Source organism: Orycteropus afer, unplaced genomic scaffold (genome assembly GCF_000298275.1).
Source record: "Orycteropus afer afer isolate SDZICR_OR568_19922 unplaced genomic scaffold, OryAfe1.0 scaffold00044, whole genome shotgun sequence".
Taxonomy (NCBI): Eukaryota; Metazoa; Chordata; class Mammalia; order Tubulidentata; family Orycteropodidae; genus Orycteropus; species Orycteropus afer.
The window spans coordinates 7,555,001-7,573,280 of NW_006921631.1; the positions used below are offsets into that span (position 1 = coordinate 7,555,001).

The following is an 18,280-nucleotide window of genomic DNA, read 5'->3' on the forward strand; positions in this document are numbered from 1 at the left end:
CTCTGGGTAGCTGGCTGTGACCAAGCAGTGACCACAACCTTGCCCCTTGTCAGCTCTACTATACACCTGGGGATTCTGATCATTCACATAAACTTGTAACTTTTAAGAGAGGTAGCTTAGGCCAATGTTTTGTGTAGATTATTCTTTAAAGAATGTTAAAAATGTGAAGAAATGCTGATTTATAAAAATGCAAATTTAGCCTGTTTTTTATTTATATGCTACTTCAATTTTAGGGTAATCATCTAGCAACAGTAATTTTTCAGATTACATTTGCACACAATACTCTTTTAAACACTGTGTAGCTGGAAAGGCATCTCTGATGAGCTATGAATAGTTTACACAGTTGGTTACTGAGTGAGAGAGAGTTTAGAAGCACACTGATTCCTTCTCCCATTCTTCAGAATAGCTATTTGAGACCTTCTTTCCTTTCCTCAAACCTGAATCCACTATCTCCCCTGTCATTCTCAGCAAATGACTTCATCTCTTGCTTCTTAGAGAAAATAAAAACCATAAAATTTCCTCCAACCCACCAACACAGTTACCCCTCCCACACATACTGTTTTCATCTTTCCTCCTGTCACAATGAAAGATTCCCTCCTGTCCTGCTCTGGAACCCATCCCTATCAGCCTTGTCAAGGTTCTCCATTGACTATCCACACTCCACCCCATTCCCACCTCATATCTCCAGACTTTGCTTTTCCTTCCTGTCAGCATTCAAAAACATTGAACACAACATTTCTTCCATTAAAACACAACAGTTTTCAAAACACTGATGTTATTTCTCTATCCCATTTCTTGACTTCACAGCCAAACTCCTCGAAAGATTTTTGAATATTTAATAGACCCATTTCCTCTTTTCTCACTAACTCCTCACCTTACTTCCATCTTGTTGTTGCCTTCACCACTCCAGAAACCAGCTCTTACCAAAATCACCTTATTGCTAAATCTAATGGATGTTTTTCAGTCCATACTTCCCTTGATGTCTCAAAAGTATTTGCCACCCCGACCTACTTTCTATGCCTTTCAACACCATGCTTTGTAATTTTTCCTTTTTTCTTTCTATATGCTGATTGTTCTTCCTCTGTACATCCCTCCACATCCTTGTTTGGTTCTGAGATTCTCTTCCTGGGAAATCTTATCTATTCCCATGGCTTCAATCACATCTATATGCTGATGACTCCTACTCTTTATTGACAATCTCTCTTCTGCACCTAGTCCTATATATCCAACAACTTTCTGGACATCTCCACCTGGGTGTCTTGTAGGCACTTCAGATCAGAGAACTGGTTGATTCCAGTTTGACCCTCTGCTGAGAATTTGCTTTTTCACCACAGATATACTGAATCAGAGGAGCTCTGGTAGCATAGTGCCTAAGGCACTTGACTGCTAACCAGAAGGCTGGCAGTTCAAACCCACCAGCCACTCCTCAGAAGGAAGGTTAGGCAATCTACTTCCATAGTGATACCACCTCAGAAACCCAAGCAGGGGTCACTATGAGTCGGGTCCAACGTGACGGCACATAACAACAACAACAACAACATACTGAATCAGAATCTACATTTTAATAAATACTCTGGTGATTCTTATAAATCTTATGTATAGATGAGAATCACCTGGGGATCTTGTTAAAATGTAGATTCTGATTCATTATATCTGAGTTGGAAACAAAAATTCTCAGCAGGGGGTCGATTGAACTGGCTTGAAGCCCTGCTTCAAACTCGATCTCCAGAAAATTGACCTAATCTGCTGCTTCTCCACCTCAAACCAATCTCTACATTTCTTACCTCAATGGATGATGCTCACCATTGTCCACCTAGTTGTCCAAACCAGGAGCAGTAACTTCATCCTCAACTCTTTCTTCTCCCTCACTTCCCTCATCCAATCCATCATCAGTTTAAGTTTTCCTCAAAATAATCTCAATGGAAGTTTACTTTCCTCCATCTTCACTGCAATTATCCTTGTCCTAGCTGCCTTCATCTCCCACCTTGATTACTGCAATTATCTCTACCTGGTCTTTGCATATCTAGTCTGCCTTGCTTGTTTTCACATCCACCTAGACTTCACTCCTCCTTCTTGCAAAAGAATTAAGTAGGCAAGTAGGTTTTAGAAATGTCAGTTTCAGAGCTAATAAGGATATGTGCCTATATATATGCCTACTGTATGTATACAGAGAATATGCAAATTTTAAGCATCACTTCTCCCACAACTGAGCTGCTGTCACCCTGGGGGTGGAAGTTGGCAGCTGTTCCATCATCCATAAACAGCCTTAACTCATTAAGATAGGACAGGAAGAACAAGGCTATATCCATGGTTATCTGCCTTACAAACTTCTTTTGCAAGTTTTGTAAGTTAGATTTTGACTATAAAGGGGAAATTAGCTGAAAAAGTGTTGAGCCTTCATTGGGTCAAAAGTATCAGCTCAAATCCTTTAACAATATGAATTTTTAAAAATTATACATTGGCATCAAAGTGAATATCCCAATATCTCTTCTCCACTAAAATCAAAGTTGGCAAGGCTAATAAATAGAGAAGCTGAAGTATGAAGAGCCACATAAGACACCTTTGGGACTTGGACCAGACTGAACTTGAAAAGAGAAATAAATCATCCATCAACCCTAAACTGAAACATCACCAGAAAAAAAAAGTCATTTTTTCAAATATGTTAGACTTTGGCCATCAGTCTAGGACAGTACTTATTAAAATATCACAATGTGTCAGAGAGTTGTCTGCTCTTCAAACAAATTAAAGATAAAAATCAGCCTGACACCATTCTTCATGTTTTCACAAATCAAGAAAGAGATACGAATGCCTATAAATTTTCCCTGCCTTCAAGGAATTTACAGTCTAGCAGAGTGGGGAATGGGGGCTTAAGAATGGAAATAAAATGAGTATGAGATAGATGATATGATAAGAAAGGAGCCTTGGTGACACAGTGGTTAAACACTCACCTGCTAACCAAAAGGTTGGTGGTTCAAACCCACCAGCCATTCCTTGGGAGAAAGATGTGGCTATGAGTCGGAATCAACTCCACGGCAAGGGTTATATGATAAGAACTGTTCCATAAAGCCAGCCCAGAGAAGGGAATGTCTCATCTTCTTGGAGGAACCAAGAAAGGTTGTCTGGTGTTTTATCTGCTCCTGAATACATATGTAACACAGAAACAGATTCTACCAGGATGAGAGAACTAGTTTCGTTGCCACACAACTTGTAAATAACAATGGGGAAAACAAAAAAACCCCACCTTTTTAAAAAGAGACTTGTCTAGCTTTTGAACTACTGAAACCAAATGGATACTAACTCTAAAGGCTAAAGATCTTGTTATTGTTGTTGTTATGTGCCCATGAGTTGGACCCGACTCATAGCGACTCCTCCTTGGGTTTCCAAGGCGGTATCACTACAGAAGTAGATTGCCCAACTTCTTTTCAAGGAGTGGCTGGTGGGTTTGAACCACCAGCCTTCTGGTTAGCTGTTAAATGCCTTAGGCACTGCATCACCAGAGCTCCCGGCTGCCTGTGTCTTAACTAACCATAAAAAAAAAAAAAACCCTGCCATCAAGTCAATTTCGACTCACAGTTACCCCTATTATACTACTTGCCAGGTAGTAAATCTTTACAGAAATAGATTGCCCCATGTTCCTTCCATGGTTGTGGCTGGTGAGTTTGAACCTCCAACCTTCCGGTTAGCAGTCAAATGCCTTAGGCACTGCACCACCAGAGGTCCTTGTCTAGCTAACATATAGGAGAAATTTAGGTTTCTGAAGTTATGGCCTGGTGTGACAGAAAAGTTACAGCTGAAAGTGGTAGAGTCAAATCTCTTTATAATGCCAGTATTGAAAAGCAAAACTACTGTCTTTATCTGAGGCTGTAAATAGTTACTGTAACATTTTGAGGATATGATAACGTATGCATATGTAATCAAATCTGTGTCATAATGAGGGGTGTAATTTGTTAAAATGAACAGAAAACAATCTAATCTCCAATCTAAGTTGGAGTTAACCAAGGGGCCTCTAGCTGTTGCTCCCAATATCTGCCATCTCTCACCAACAGGGTACAGCTGGTACATTGTTCCATATAGCATCAGGTCCCCCCCCCCCAAAAAAAAAAAACACCTTTATCTCAGTATTACTAAATGTTTATTACTATAACAGTGCTTCACATAGTAAGAACACCTAGATAAAGCCATAGGTGCCTACTGCCTACAAACATAGTTATTTTCTTAACTTAAAAATCATTATCAATAATAACAATTGCAAAATTTCTAGATCTTGCTGCTCCTTCAAGTCTTCATTTTCCTGACCTAAATTCCCCGACAAACCACCCCATGGCCTCATTTGCCGTACTTTGTAATCCTTTGTAATATAGTTTCTATTCATGGTTTTTCTTCATTCGTTCAGTCATATAAACACACATTTATTGAATGTCTGTGATGTGTCAGGCACTCTGCTAGGTGCTGGAGACAGGGAGGGGAACAGAGAAGGTCCTTAGGAAATTTACAGTCTAGAGAGGGAAACTCTACTGTAAATGCTCTTCCCAGAGAAACTGCTGGCCTTACCCTCAGGCTAGGAGAAATTCAATTCAGTGAACATTTAGTAAGTGCCTGCTGTATTAAAAGCACTGCCTTAGGGAGTGTACATGGGAGATCCAGATCGATTAAGGGCGTTTTTTCCCCTCAATCTTTAATAAGGAAGATAGACATTTATACAAATAACTTGAAACAAACTAGAATACATTTAAAAACTACAATAAAATCACAAACCAAATGACTTGTAAATTAGGGGAGAAAGAAAGAAGGAAGGGGAGAAAGTGAGACCACTTTTCTAGCTATGAGAATCAAAGAAACCCTTATGGTTGAGGTGGCATTTGAGCTGCACCGTACAATTAGGAGCTCTGGTAGCATAGTGCCTAAGGTACTTGACTGCTAACCAGAAGGCTGGCGGTTCAAACCCACCCACCACTCCTCGGAAGAAAGGTTGGGCAATCCTACTTCCGTAGAGATACTGCCTCGGAAACCCAAGGAGGGGTCGCTATGAGTTGGGTCTGACTCAACGGCAAACAACAACATACAATTAGCAAAGAACTCAAAAGTCCTCCACTGATTTGGTCTTTGTTGTCCTTGCTTCTTTAAGAGATTAAAGGGTGGACAGTATTAGTTGCATTTTATAGACATAAAAACCAGGTCCTAGATGTTGTTGCTAGGTGCTGTCAAGTCAGTTTCAACTCAGCCTGCAGGCTCAGGACCATAGTCATAGGAGACATCAAGTTCAATTGGCATAACATACTACACAAAAACATTGTTCTGCATTCAACTTTGGTGAGTAGCGACTGGGCTCTTAAAAGCTTGCAAGTGGCCATCTAGATGCAATGATGGGTCTCTCCTCATCCAGAGCAAAGAAGAATAAAAAAAGCCAAAGATGAATGGAAACAATTAGTCAAAGGGACTGGTAGACCATGCAGTCCTCAGCCTATATGACCATGAGACTAGAAGAATTAGATGGTGCCTGCCTACCACTTCAACCCCTCGGAGGGGGATTGGTGCAAGAGATCCTGGATAGAATGGGAGAACGATGTGGAACAAAACTCAAAATAATTTAAAAAATTAAATAAACCACCAGGTTTTCTGGTCTGACAGAGCCTGGTGAGACCCCTGAGACTATGGTCTCTAGTTACCCTTCAGGTCTGGAACTGAACTCACTCCTGTGGCTTCCAGCCAAACAATAAATAGGCACATGGGTGCACATTTACATTGATTGAAACACTGCTTGGAGCGATCAGTCATGGGAGAATAGAAGGGCAGTGTTTGTACAGGGAGACAGCTTAGGGGGGCGGGAGTGCATGAGAGGGAAGGACACAGGGAAGAGGTAACTACAGGGAGGAAGTGGGAAGAGAGCTGGTACATTGTGGGAAATTACAGTCGATGTCATGAAACAAAATATGTATGAACTGCTGTATGGAAAATGAATTTGCTCAGTAAACTTTCACCCAAGTCACAATAAAATTTGAAAAATAATCATTTAAACACAGTCCAGTGATCTCGAGGGCTTGCGCTCTACAGGATAGGTGTAAGGTTTTGTACCATGACCTTGGGAAAGCTGTCCTTTGCTTCTGCCCGAGAGAGTGTTTTCAGCTTCAAGTTTGTTTCCAGATGAATGGAAAGTACAAACTAATAGGATGAACTGAATATAGAAGAATTTCTCTTCCCTGACTAAGCAAATAAATCTTGAAGAAAATTTGAAGAAAAAAAAAAAAAAAAGTCCCAACTCACAGTGACGCTATGTACAGCAGAGTGAAACACTGCCTTCCTCACAATGGCCAAGTCCACTGTTACGGCTGCTGTGTCAATCCATCATTGAGGGGCTTCCTTTTTTTTTTTTTGCCGACCCTCTACTTTACCAAGCATGATATTCCTCTCCAGGGACTAGTCACTCCTGACAACATGACCAAAGTACAAGAGGTCTCCCCATCCTCACTTCTCAGGAGTCCTAGGTAGGTCATTAGTTATTGGAAGTCCCTCAACAAACCAGCAGCAGCATGCCAAAGATGCCCAGTTCCCCAGTTCCCAGCTGTGTCTCATCTATCAGACATAACTGCCTCAGAACCAACATAGCAGTTCTGTGGGATAATTGCATTTTAATTGAACTGTCTGTACCACTCTGTAAACGCCTCTGCAGTGATGGAATAGTGTGTAGCTTGATAAATAAAATCATTTCTGCTAATAATTGCTTCCACGTAAGGATTATGGATCTAATCTCTGGTGAAGGTGGCACTAAAAATCATGTGCTGAGATTCTTTTTTTTTTTTTCTTTCTGTAATTCATTCTACAATTTGAGGTGAATATGACTTGCCCAGCATGTTCTCCTGTAGAAATTTAGTGCACCTGCAAAGGGGTGTGTGGGCGTCCTTCTCTATGTCTGGGCTGTGATTAGAGTACTGTGGAATTTTATATTTTAATCTTCAGTGTAAATAGCTTGTGGGGGTGGCGGGGAGGGGGATTTGTCCACAGCCAAGATAACATGACCAGAGAATAGAATGGAGGTTTCTTTACAGTATTTGCCCCACTTTGGGAACAGGGAGCGTTAGGGTTAGGTCACTTCCTTTCATCTCACTGTACAGTGCCAACAGGCCAGAAGAGAGGACTATGCAGCAGACCACAGTAGTTGCTGTCAAGTCAACTCCAACTCATGGTGACCTCATATGTGTCAGTAAAACTGTGCTCCATAGGGTTTTCAATGCCTGACTTTTTTAAAGTTTATCACCAGGTTTTTCTTTTGAGGCACCTGTGGATGGACTCTAGCTTCCAACCCTTTGGTTAGCAGCCAAGCTGTGTGCACCCCTAGGGACTACACAGCAGACCATACAACCCATGAAATGGGTGAGATCATTTCCTACACTGGGCTTTGCTCTGTTATCTTCCCCTTCTACCTCTCCTTACTGCCCCTCATCCTAGAATCCAAAGGCCTAATGGAATTAAGCTTCAGTTAGACTCCCTGGTTCCAGCCCCAGCACTGGCAGTTATTTCTGGGCAAGTTAGACAAGTTATTAAGTTCTTCTGAGCCAGAGTTTTCTCAACCATAAAAGGTGACAAGTAACAGTAGCTTCCTTAGGTGTGAAGAGCAAATGTCCATGTAAAGCACTTAGCATGACCTAGCGCATTTTCCATAACCCAATAAATGTTGTCTGTCATCATTATTGTTCTGTCCCCAGCCCATTCATTTCCTTCTATCTCTCTCTCTCTTTTTTTTTCCTCTTTCTCTCATGTGCATTATACCTACCTGAGTCCGATCACCCTGGGGGCTGGGATTGGGCTCAGCTGATATTTAAGTGCTATGAGGCTTAAATAGCCTTTGCCCCTGATTTATGAGTGGTGGGGATGTAGGAGATGGTATTATCTCTCATGCTGTAGTTTAGCTTTGTGTTTTGTTTTTTTAAAAAACATTGAAAATAACACTTGATTGTGACCACATAGCAGCAGGATGAATTAATCATATCCTAAATATGGTATATCCTTTTCTAAAAGAAAAATGCTAACAAAATAAAATGGAACCATGATTGGAAATCATCTGTTTTGCATCTTGCTTTGTACTATTGGGTCTATAATCTAATGTTAGTTCTTATGCACCACCCAGGTTAGGGATTTGTTGTACCATCTCCCAGGCAAATGGAACCATTCAGGCCTCTTTTGTCAAAGTCTCTCATTTTGGGGCATCTGTTCATGGTTACAATCAATGTTCTTCCATCAAGTGAAGGTATGATCCTCCAATATACAGTGGTATGTATCTCAATCTAAAAGATGGTCTTTTTCACTGTGAGTATACGCCCCCAAGTGGAACTCAAAAGCTTTGAGAAGATGAGCTACAAGTGGAGTCATAGGAAATAAAAAAATAGGAAGGAGAAATTAATAAATAACTGGAAATATACTAGAATGGAATTTTGTTGTTGACCTGCTAGTCTTCCACTCCAATGGCACCATCTGCTTTAGGGGTCTCAGATACGGTCACATATGTATAAATACAGAATATTATACCTGGGTTATTATTTTTTTTTTAAATTGTTATAATTGGGAGGTACATTTCCTACATTGTAAAATGAATGGAGGCATTCATCTAATACTTTGTTTTTCAGCACACCTTCTTGTTCTTTTCTCAACAGTTCGCAAAGGCTACCGGATCCAAGCAGACAAAGAGAGAGATTCCATGAAAGTCCTGTACTATGTCGAGAAGGAGCTGGCTCAGTTCGATCCAGCCAGAAGGATGAGAGGCAGATGTGAGCATCTGTTAGTTTTATGTGATCTGTACATCATGCAGTAGTTAAAAGCTAAAGGAGATATGGGGGTTACCAAAGTTAGGCAACATGGAGCTTTCAGAGTCAGAATCAGCAGGAATAGCTTGGTGGCTTGGAGTATGCAGAAGGAAGAAAAAAATCCTTCTGGTATGAAGGTAAAGCAATTGTGTACCATCTTGGCTTGTTATGGCTCTGTACTAGCAGTCAATATTGCTGGGGTTATATTTTCCTTGGGTTTGAAATATTTTGTTGAAAGAGTTTTCCCTACTATCTCCTTTAAAATATATTCAAACCAATGAATTAATATGTGGAAGCTTAAGTATCAGTTCTTTCCAGTGTGAAGCCCTTAGCATTGAATAATTCAGCTGTCAATATGTTGCATGGAGGCCTCAATCAAAGTGAAAGAGCAAGTCTGTGAAATGAATTAGATGCAGTAAAGGCCCACATTATTCTTCTGAGCTTCCCAGCAGAGACTGAGTGGAGAGCAAGAGGACTTTTCAAAAGACCTGTTTAATTGCTAAGTCTATAGGTGGCTCTGGTATCATAGTGCCTAAGGCACTTACTTGACTGCTCACCAGAAGGCTGGCGGTTCAAACCCACCAGCCACTCCTAGGAAGGAAGGTTGGGCAATCCTACTTCCGTAGTGATACTGCCTCGGAAACCCAAGGAGGGGTCGCTATGAGTCGGGGTCAACTCGACGGCAAACAACAACAACAACGTAGGTGGCAGGGCCCCAATCCTTAACTCACCCATACCTCTTGGAGACTTTGCAGCTGACACAGCTGATGTTTTGGGGTGGATTCCAAATTACCAACTATCATGAAAGGCAGCACAAAGCAGGTCTGACATGGAAAGGCTAATTATCAGAGGGTGCTGATAGGCTTGGAAGTGAGGTCACTATGTGTCTGTTTAAACCCTCCTCACCTTGGAACCAATGAGAGACTTGATGGACTTGTTGGGGAAACAGTCCCAGTCTAGAGGAGCTTTATTCAGATTAAGGACAACATATTCCACCCAGTTTGCGATTCTAAATCTATCCTGTCTGAGTTGTATCCATTGCTGTATCCTCCCACCGGTACTGACTATAAAAAGACCATCTCCAGATTGGAATGTCAGGAATGCAGATGTCACTGCACTTGACAAGTGAATTGTAACGGTGTTGTCATGGGATCCCTGTAAGGGGCCAGAGATAGAGATAATGATTAAGGTGAAGGAGCACTCAGAGGGACTCTGAGAGTCTCACAGCTTGGAGGAAAAGTTAAAAACTAGGGTTAAAACTAAAGGATGGATTCTGGTTTAGGTGATGTACCCTGTCTGTCCGTCTTCCTTGATTAAATTGGTCATCAGAGGCTGGCTGGTCATAAAGTGATGAGATCTTAGAGTCAAGGGGAACCTTAGAAATGGTCTAAGTCAACCTTTGTAGTGTAAAAATTAGGAAACCCAGAAACCCAGAGAGATGAAGTGACAGAATCAAGACTAGAATCTAGCCCTTCTGATTCCCAGACTTGTGGTCTTATACAAGAGGTTCTTGAGCAAACTGTGGATGGCCCCATGGTTGCAGCAGCAATTCTGTTCAGAGACCACAACCTTCCAGCTCATAGAACTTTAGAATGTTAGCCGAGGAACTCTGAAATTATTGAATCCACTTCCCTTATCTTGCAGTGGAGGAAACTGAAGCAGAGAGGAAAAGTAACCAGTAGGAGTACTAGGAGCCAGTACCAGAACTGGAACTCAGATCTCCTATAACCTGCAGGTTGACATTACAATAATTAGATAGAGAAGAAGCAGTTCACTTTACTTTGAGAAGTTCTGTTCCTGAAAAGCAAAGTAAACTCTGTCTGGATGAATCAAGTCTCATTATAAAGTGGATTTCACTTCATGGCTTCAGCTGTGAGCAGGGGAGTAATAGATTCTGTAAGAATTTGGAGTCTCAGGCAAAGTCTCATGAATTTGCTAGCCAATATAATCCTCATTAGGAAGGAGCCCTAGTGGTGCAGTGGTTGAGCATGTGCTGTTCACTCAAAGGTCAGTAGTTCAAATCCACCAGATGCTCTGTGGAAGAAAGATGTGGTAGTCTGCTCACATAAAGATTTACAGCCTTGGAAACACTGTGGGGCAATTCTCCTCTATCTTATAGGGTCATTAGGAGTTGGAATTGACTCTTTGGCAAAGGGTTTATGGTCCTCATTGCAAATGAGTAGGGGGTTGTTCTTGGGATGTTTCTAATATGGAAAGTCCTAGAGGAGGGGTCAGCAAACTATGACTCCCTGGCCAAATCTGATCCACCTCTTGTGTGCAAATAAATCTTTATTAGAACTCAGCTATGCCTCTCATTTAAGTATTGGCTACGGCTGCTTTAGTACTATAAGTAGTTGTGGCCAGGGCTTCAAACTGGTTTAGTCATTGCCAACACAGAGAAATTGGAACAGATACAAATATCTAAAATGTGAGTGTACTAGAACAATAACCAGAACGGAAAAATTACAGGTCTAAGCCCTGGAACCCACCAGCCACTCCTCGGAAGGAAGGTTGGGCAATCCTACTTCCGTAGTGATACTGTCTCGGAAACCCAAGGAAGGGTCGCTATGAGTCGGGGCCGACTTGACGGCACATAACAAAACAAAAACAAACAAGCCCTGGAATGAGAGACTTGGAAGAGGTGTAGTCAGCTCCTTCAGGAGTCTGCTGTGGGAGACTGGATTATTGCCCAGACTATGGAGAGCAACACACATTCAAAGCAGCACTGTCAGCAGCCATCTTTGAGCAGGGCACCATTGTTTCTAATCTGGTGGTAAAGAGATTTGGTTGCTATGCAATGCACACACTCACCTTGTTTTCTAAGACAGAGATTAAGTTTCTAGCAGGCTATCAACCTGTAACTTTTTCCTGTTCTGATGATTGTTCTAGTACACTCACATTTTACAAACTTGGGTCTGTTCCAGTGTCATTTCACTGACCATAACTAACTGGGAAGAACCAGTTCAAAGCTCTGGACAATCCATCATTATGAATGGTGAAACAGAGATAGCCCTCCCTATCTGGAGAAATAAAAAGTCAGGTATCCCTAAAGTCCAAAGAAAGTTCTGAGCCAACAACATTATTTTTCAATAATCTCACTTTGTGTATCTATAAATTCTCTTCTCTCTGACTCCCAGGAAATTGGAATTCACTAGTATCATGATAAAGGGAATGTTACAGGTTTTATTAATCGATAGTATCTGAGTTATTTTCCTTTAAAACAAGCACAAACAAGTCCATTCTCCTTAAAAGAAGAAAAGTTATATTTTAAAAATACATATTTTTATAACTCAAAACCAACTGATCACAATTATTAAATTGAATGGCATTCATGATAAACCCTGTGGCCTGATGAAATAGGATTAGGAGGCTATGTTTATACCATGAGGGGAGTATCTCCCTCCCCTTTGTGGGTAAGAACCAGCAAAAAATTTCTGCTCCTCCAAGGATTGTTGGAGATGGGCGGGGAGGAGAACCTGAGACATACATCTGTGTTTCCCACATCTTGTTTTTGCTTACCTTTCATTCAACAGCCAGGCCTTAAGCCTTATAAATATTGCTTCTGATAATATTTTGAAGTTCTAACAAAAGGGTTTTAGAAAACACGGATTCCGTTACACTGCAAATAGATTTACTAAATTTATTTAAGTACAATTCAATTCAATCCATTTCAGGTAAGTAGCTTTTTTTGTTTCCAGAATGAGATTCCAGTTCTTTTTCACAAGTGCTTTTGCAAAAAGCTACTTAGGCCACCTTAGGAAATGAGACAGTTGTAACCAGTCCTACTTCTTACATTTTGGGGCTAGTGTAAGAGTACAAGTAGAAACCCACAAGCCATAGGTGCAGCCTATCCCCTTTTCTTCCCACATTCCCAAATAGCTGTGAGCCCCCCTGGCCACACATACCTGGGAGGGGGAAAAAAGACTACACAGGCCCTGGAAGTGGCTGGTGCCATTGGGCAGGATATTCCAGGCTCCTGGGTGAGGCATGGTTGAGCAGGATGGAAAGCACAGGCACCAAGTGAGTACATCCCTTTGGCCCTGTGAACTCTCTGCTCTGTCGAGAGCACTGAGCAAGCTAAAGGAGGCCAGAATGGGGCATCACTAAAACATGGAGCATAACTGGCTATGAAGGCCCCATCTTGGGAGTGGGGAGCAGTAGGGAAGATGCTTTGATCTGTGTTTCCTCTTTTTGCCCAGGCTCAAATGCCTGGGATCAGCATGGCTCATTATACAGGAAGAAGACAAACATTTGAACAAAGATGATGATATAGTAGGAGTAGGCTAGTGCAGAAAGCCTGAGTTCTGGGAAGCCTGCCTTAGGTGGAGCAATAACAATTATTCTCCCATTCCAAGAACAGAACATGTAGGAAGCTTCTCTCTTTGTAAGCATGTGGACCTCTAGCTAGAGCCAGTTCCTGCTGAGCTAAGAACCCACCCTGGACAGGATTGAGGCCCTCAGGAAAGGAGTGTCTTAGAGCCTATGGTCTCAGCCTTAACTGAGTTCATATCCTGTCTAACATGTCGAAAGATGTGCTTTGCCTGGTTTTGTACCTGCAGATAACAACACCATCTCGGAACTCAGCTCCCTGCATGAAGACGACAGCAATTTCCGGCAGTCTTACCATCAGATGCGAAGCAAGCAGCTCCCTGTATCTGGGGACTTGGAGAGTAATCCTGACTACTGGTCAGGTGTCATGGGAGGCAGCAGTGGGACAAGCCGGGGGCCCTCAGCCATGGAATACAACAAAGAAGATCGAGAGAGCATCAGGCACAGGTGAAGGCGGCCATGGAGGGGCAGTTCTGATGCTAAGCATGATGCAGAAGTGGCAGGGCAGGAGCAGGAAGGCAGGGTAGATCATCTGAGGCTGCTTCCTAGGGCTCAACCAGCTATTATCTGATAGCATCTCTCCCATTCTAGGTTATCCTGCCACATCACTCTGTGCGTTATTGAACACCCTTTTCTCATATTTATTAAGCAAAGGTACACTTGTGACATGTATAGAATTAATCATCCAAGGCCCTTTGGGATGAGTGCTCTAGACCTCTTAAGGAACCTTGTTAACATTTCCCTTCCCTTCCCATACATTTTATCCAAAAATTTTCTTTTAAAAAAAAGCCACTCATCATCTCCATCATTTTTGAACATTTGTATGAAAGGTAAAATCCCAAACACTTTATGCTGTTGCATTTATAATTTTCATAGCAACTCTAAGAGATAAGTACTATTGTTAGCTGCCATCACGGCGGTCCCCAGCTCATGGCAGCCCCACACACAATGGGATCAGACACTGAGCCATAGGGTTTTCATTGGCTGATTTTCAGAAGTAGATCACTGGGACGTTCTTCCTAGTCTGTCAGCAACACACAACATGCAAGCAAGCCTTTACTGACAGCCAACTCACTACCATTGAGTCGGTCCTGCCTCAGTGACCCCTCCTTGGGTTCCCAAGGAGGTATCTCTCTATGGAAGTAGATTGCCCAATCTTCCTCCCAAGGATTGGTGGGTGGATTTGAACCACCATACTTCTGGTTAGCAGTCAAATGCCTTAGGCACCACGCCACCAGAGCTCCCACAAGGCACTACATCACCATTTTAAGTTGGGGAAACTGAAACTTACTAGGAAATTATTCAGGTCACACAGCCAATGAATGTGGGAGGCCAAGATTTGCACCCAGTTTTGTGTGACTTCCCCACTGAAGAACACTTTCACCAGTCACCTATCCTATACCTTGCAAGAGCAATAGACATGGCCTTGAACTTAACAAATAAATGCAGGGGGCCCTCTGGCATGCTGCCCTCAGAGATAACTTGGCCTTTGCTCTTGAGGACTAAAATGCTTCTGTGTGTCACCAAATATGACAGGGGCCCCTTGGGCCACATTGTATTGCAAGTCACACCACCTGTGCTGACTTTGAGTGACTGGAGTGAGACATGTGTCTGTCAACGAAGGTTCGTATAATAATGGTCAGAAGGCCCTAGGTGTGTTTCAGGACACTATAGATCACAAAGTATTTTTATCTACACAACCTGATTTTGATCCTTTGCATAAACTCATGAAATAGTCACAGTTGTCCTCACTTTACTGAGATTATGGGGCCTACCCAAGGTTATTCAGCAAAGAGCAGTGCTGTGGATCCGTCCGCGGTCTTCCAACCGAGGTCTCAAATAAGGTGAATCTGTTTATACCCCAGCTTCAAATTTCCTTCTTTGCACAGGCCGATGTGCCATACATTAACTGGTTGACTGACCAATAACTCCTCTGTCTGCAGCCAGCAGCGCTCCAAATCTGAGATGTTGTCCCGGAAGAACTTCGCCACAGGGGTCCCGGCCGTGTCCATGGATGAGCTGGCAGCTTTCGCAGACTCTTACGGCCAGCGGCCCCGCAGGCCCGACAGCAACAGCCACGAAGCCCGGGGCGGGAGCCGCTTCGAACGGTCTGAGTCCCGGGCTCACGGGGGCTTCTACCAAGACGGCTCCCTGGAGGAATACTACGGCAAGAAGAGCCGCAGCCGCGAACCCCTGACCGACGCGGACCGCGGTTGGTCCTACAGCCCCCCGCGCCGGCGGCCGACCGAGGACTTGCCGCGCCTGGTGAGCCGCACGCCGAGCGTGGCGCCCAAGTACGACCACTCGTACCTGAGCAGCGTGCTGGAGCGCAAGCCTCGCGCAGAGGGCCCCAGCCGCGGGGGAAGCCTCGAGACGCCGTCTAAGCTGAGCACGCAGCTCAGCCAGCGCAGCGCCTCCTACTATGCCTGGTCGCCGCCGTCCACCTACAAGGCTGCAGGAGCAACGCAGGGCGACGAGGAGGACGACGCGCTCGACGATGCGCTACCGCCCTACAGCGAGCGCGAGCTGAGCCGGGGCCCGTCGTACCGCAGCCGCGACCTGCCCTACCACAGCAACTCGGAGAAAAGGAGGAAAAAGGAGCCCTCCAAGAAAACTGTGAGGCCGTGTCTGGCGCTCCTCCTCCAAGTGGGCTGAGCGGGGAAGCACCAGGCAGGGTCGCCACCCAGGGTCTAGGGGTCCCCTGCAGGGAGGAGGTGGGAAGGAGAATAGAGTAGGGGGGCCTTGAGATGCAGGTTCAGGGGGCATCGTGGTGGTTTGGGAGAATTTGTCGATGGACAGACAGACGTTAGGTTGTTTTGTTTTCAACCTCACAATATCCAGGGCTAGGTAAAGTAAGACAGCATAAGACCCTGGAGAGTTGAAAAAGAGGCGTACAGTAGATAGAAGATGTTTGGATGATTTTACAGTGAATATTAGATAACTAAAGACCAGCTTTAAAACCTGTTTATTATTCCTGGCATTAGGGGAGTCTATCACCAGCAAAGGCCTTTAGCTGGGCTTCTGAGGTCTGTGCAAAATATTCTATGCATGTTATATGTGCACTCTCCTCTGGGGTAAAAAGTTTGTAACTTGCATCACATTCCCAAGAGTCCACAACTCAGAGGTTAGGAGCCACTGCTACTTACAAAAGACTGCTCACTTTTTTCCTCCTTTGACAACTTAATATTGAGTGTAAACTGTGTGCTGTACCCTATATATTTGAGGGAAATCTTTCAGTCCCTGCCAAGTTAATTGTCTATTTTGTAAGCTGCTTTATATAAACTTCATTACTTTCCAAATACTAAGAGCAGCCCACTCCATCTCTCAGCCCCTAAATGTGAGCTTTGGACCTCAGAGAAATGTTGGGAAACAGTCACATGTCTATTGCAGGTCACCAAAATCTCTCTGACCCCTGTGCTTTGGAGGCTACTCTCCAATCACAAGTACTTGTGCCGCCTCAATTACCCAGCCTCTCCTGCTTTTTTTTTCCTTCCATGATTCCATGCTAGACATTTTCCTCACTGTAATATGGAGGGAAGGAACATGACCAGAAAAGAGTTTTGCCATTATTATTAACCCCTCCAAAACAATTGAGGGTATTTGTTGTTCTTTAAATAGAAAAATGAAAGGACTGAGTTACTGTGAAAAAGGAAGGCACTTTCAAGGGATTTGAGTGGGATAGATTTGTGGTGTACCATCCACACTTGCTGCCTGTGGAATTGCAAATGTTGGAGTTTCCCTAAGGGGGTGGGTAGATATTCTGTGGCCAGGGAACTAAGTTCTGTCAGATGTATATTGGGTTCAGGACCAGTTGAAGTTTATTTAACAATAATCAAAAGCCTAATGTAATTTCCTAAAAGTTGGGGTGTGCTAGACTCTGCACACATTATAGAGTTTGCCCAGTGAACCATCTGTTGTGTAGGTTGCTTTCTTTAACCAGCCTGTAGTTTAATGTTGGGCTCTTTCTGCTCTTCCTCAGAGTGACTTTCCAACCAGGATGTCCCTTGTGGTCTGATGTTTGTTTTCAAGACATCTCTCTGGATGACTAGAAATCAGAAGACGACTACAGGGACAAGACACAAATCCAAGAGCCAGCAGGCCTGGGACCGTCTCTGGCCACAACTGGAAGATTTACTGATCATCTGCTTTGGCAAGGGATGGGTGGCAGCCTTTAAGGCTGATTCCAAACTTCAGTGTCCATCAAACTAGATTGGGAAATTTATCAAGAAAACATTCTAAGTGTGAGAATATTCCCACATACAGAGTTTCTCACCCACTGAGTTTATCCTGCCCAATCTCTGTCCTTAGCTGAACCAGAACTCCTTTTTCTGTTCCAAAAAGGAGTTAGCTCTGGGCTGCCAATTTGGACTGCCTATGGCTGCAGTATGCTTTTCCATACCTCCTATGCTGTGCTTAGAGACAGAAGAATTTATTGCTACTATTAGAAGAAGACCTTCTGCTAATAATAGAGGATAGCTTCAAGGCAAAATATATCTTTTATCCTCATCACTTCCCAGTCAATGACTGTTGTTACACTAAAATCAGAAGGCTGTTGTTGTGACAGTGATCTCCTGGACAATCACAGAAATGACTTTGATAAGTTGTTCTAAATGACAGTTCTTGAGTGGCTGGGACAAAATGAAAGAGAGTATAGAAAAGCCATCTCAGTGGTATTTATTTTTCCATTCTGAGAACCTAAACTGCTTTTTCTCTTTCTGTTGTACATGTCAACATCTGAATCTTAGCCATTAAGGGCTCTCCTCTTTTTGTCCCCTATCCTGAACTTTCCATGCTTGGTGCCACTCTCTCTCCGCACTCTGATTAGAATGTCATCAGGTGCCTTTTGATAAATTCTTAAAATACACACATGAAAGAGAAGAGGGAGAAAAAAGAAAAAGCAGTAATGCAAGATAGAGAAGAATGAGAAAGTATTTAAGAGGAAAATAACATATGGTCTCATTTTGAATGTGGGCCATTTTTTTCCCATAAACACCAGTCAGTCTTCTCTGGTTTTGTGCTTCATTCACCACGAGTTGTTTTTGCCATTCTACTTCTGCTACTCCAGGACACCAGGGATCTGGAGCTTGCGTCTCTTGGCTTGACCAGGTTGTCTCTATAGATACTTTTGGGATGTGAAAGATAGTGCTTTCTCAGGA

The 18,280-nt window shown here is 43.1% G+C and overlaps 1 protein-coding gene across 1 annotated transcript in view; it reads left to right on the forward strand.

The window, feature by feature from the left end:
* ILDR2 (immunoglobulin like domain containing receptor 2) overlaps positions 1–17,139 on the forward strand; it is an 81,868-nt gene extending 64,729 nt beyond the window's left edge. Inside the window, exons 6-9 of the mRNA XM_007937739.2 lie at positions 8,646–8,759; positions 13,355–13,571; positions 15,068–15,740; positions 17,104–17,139. Coding sequence (XP_007935930.2) covers positions 8,646–8,759; positions 13,355–13,571; positions 15,068–15,740; positions 17,104–17,139 — 1,040 coding nt within the window. The remainder of the gene's footprint in view (positions 1–8,645; positions 8,760–13,354; positions 13,572–15,067; positions 15,741–17,103) is intronic.
* Positions 17,140–18,280: the final 1,141 nt, after the last annotated feature.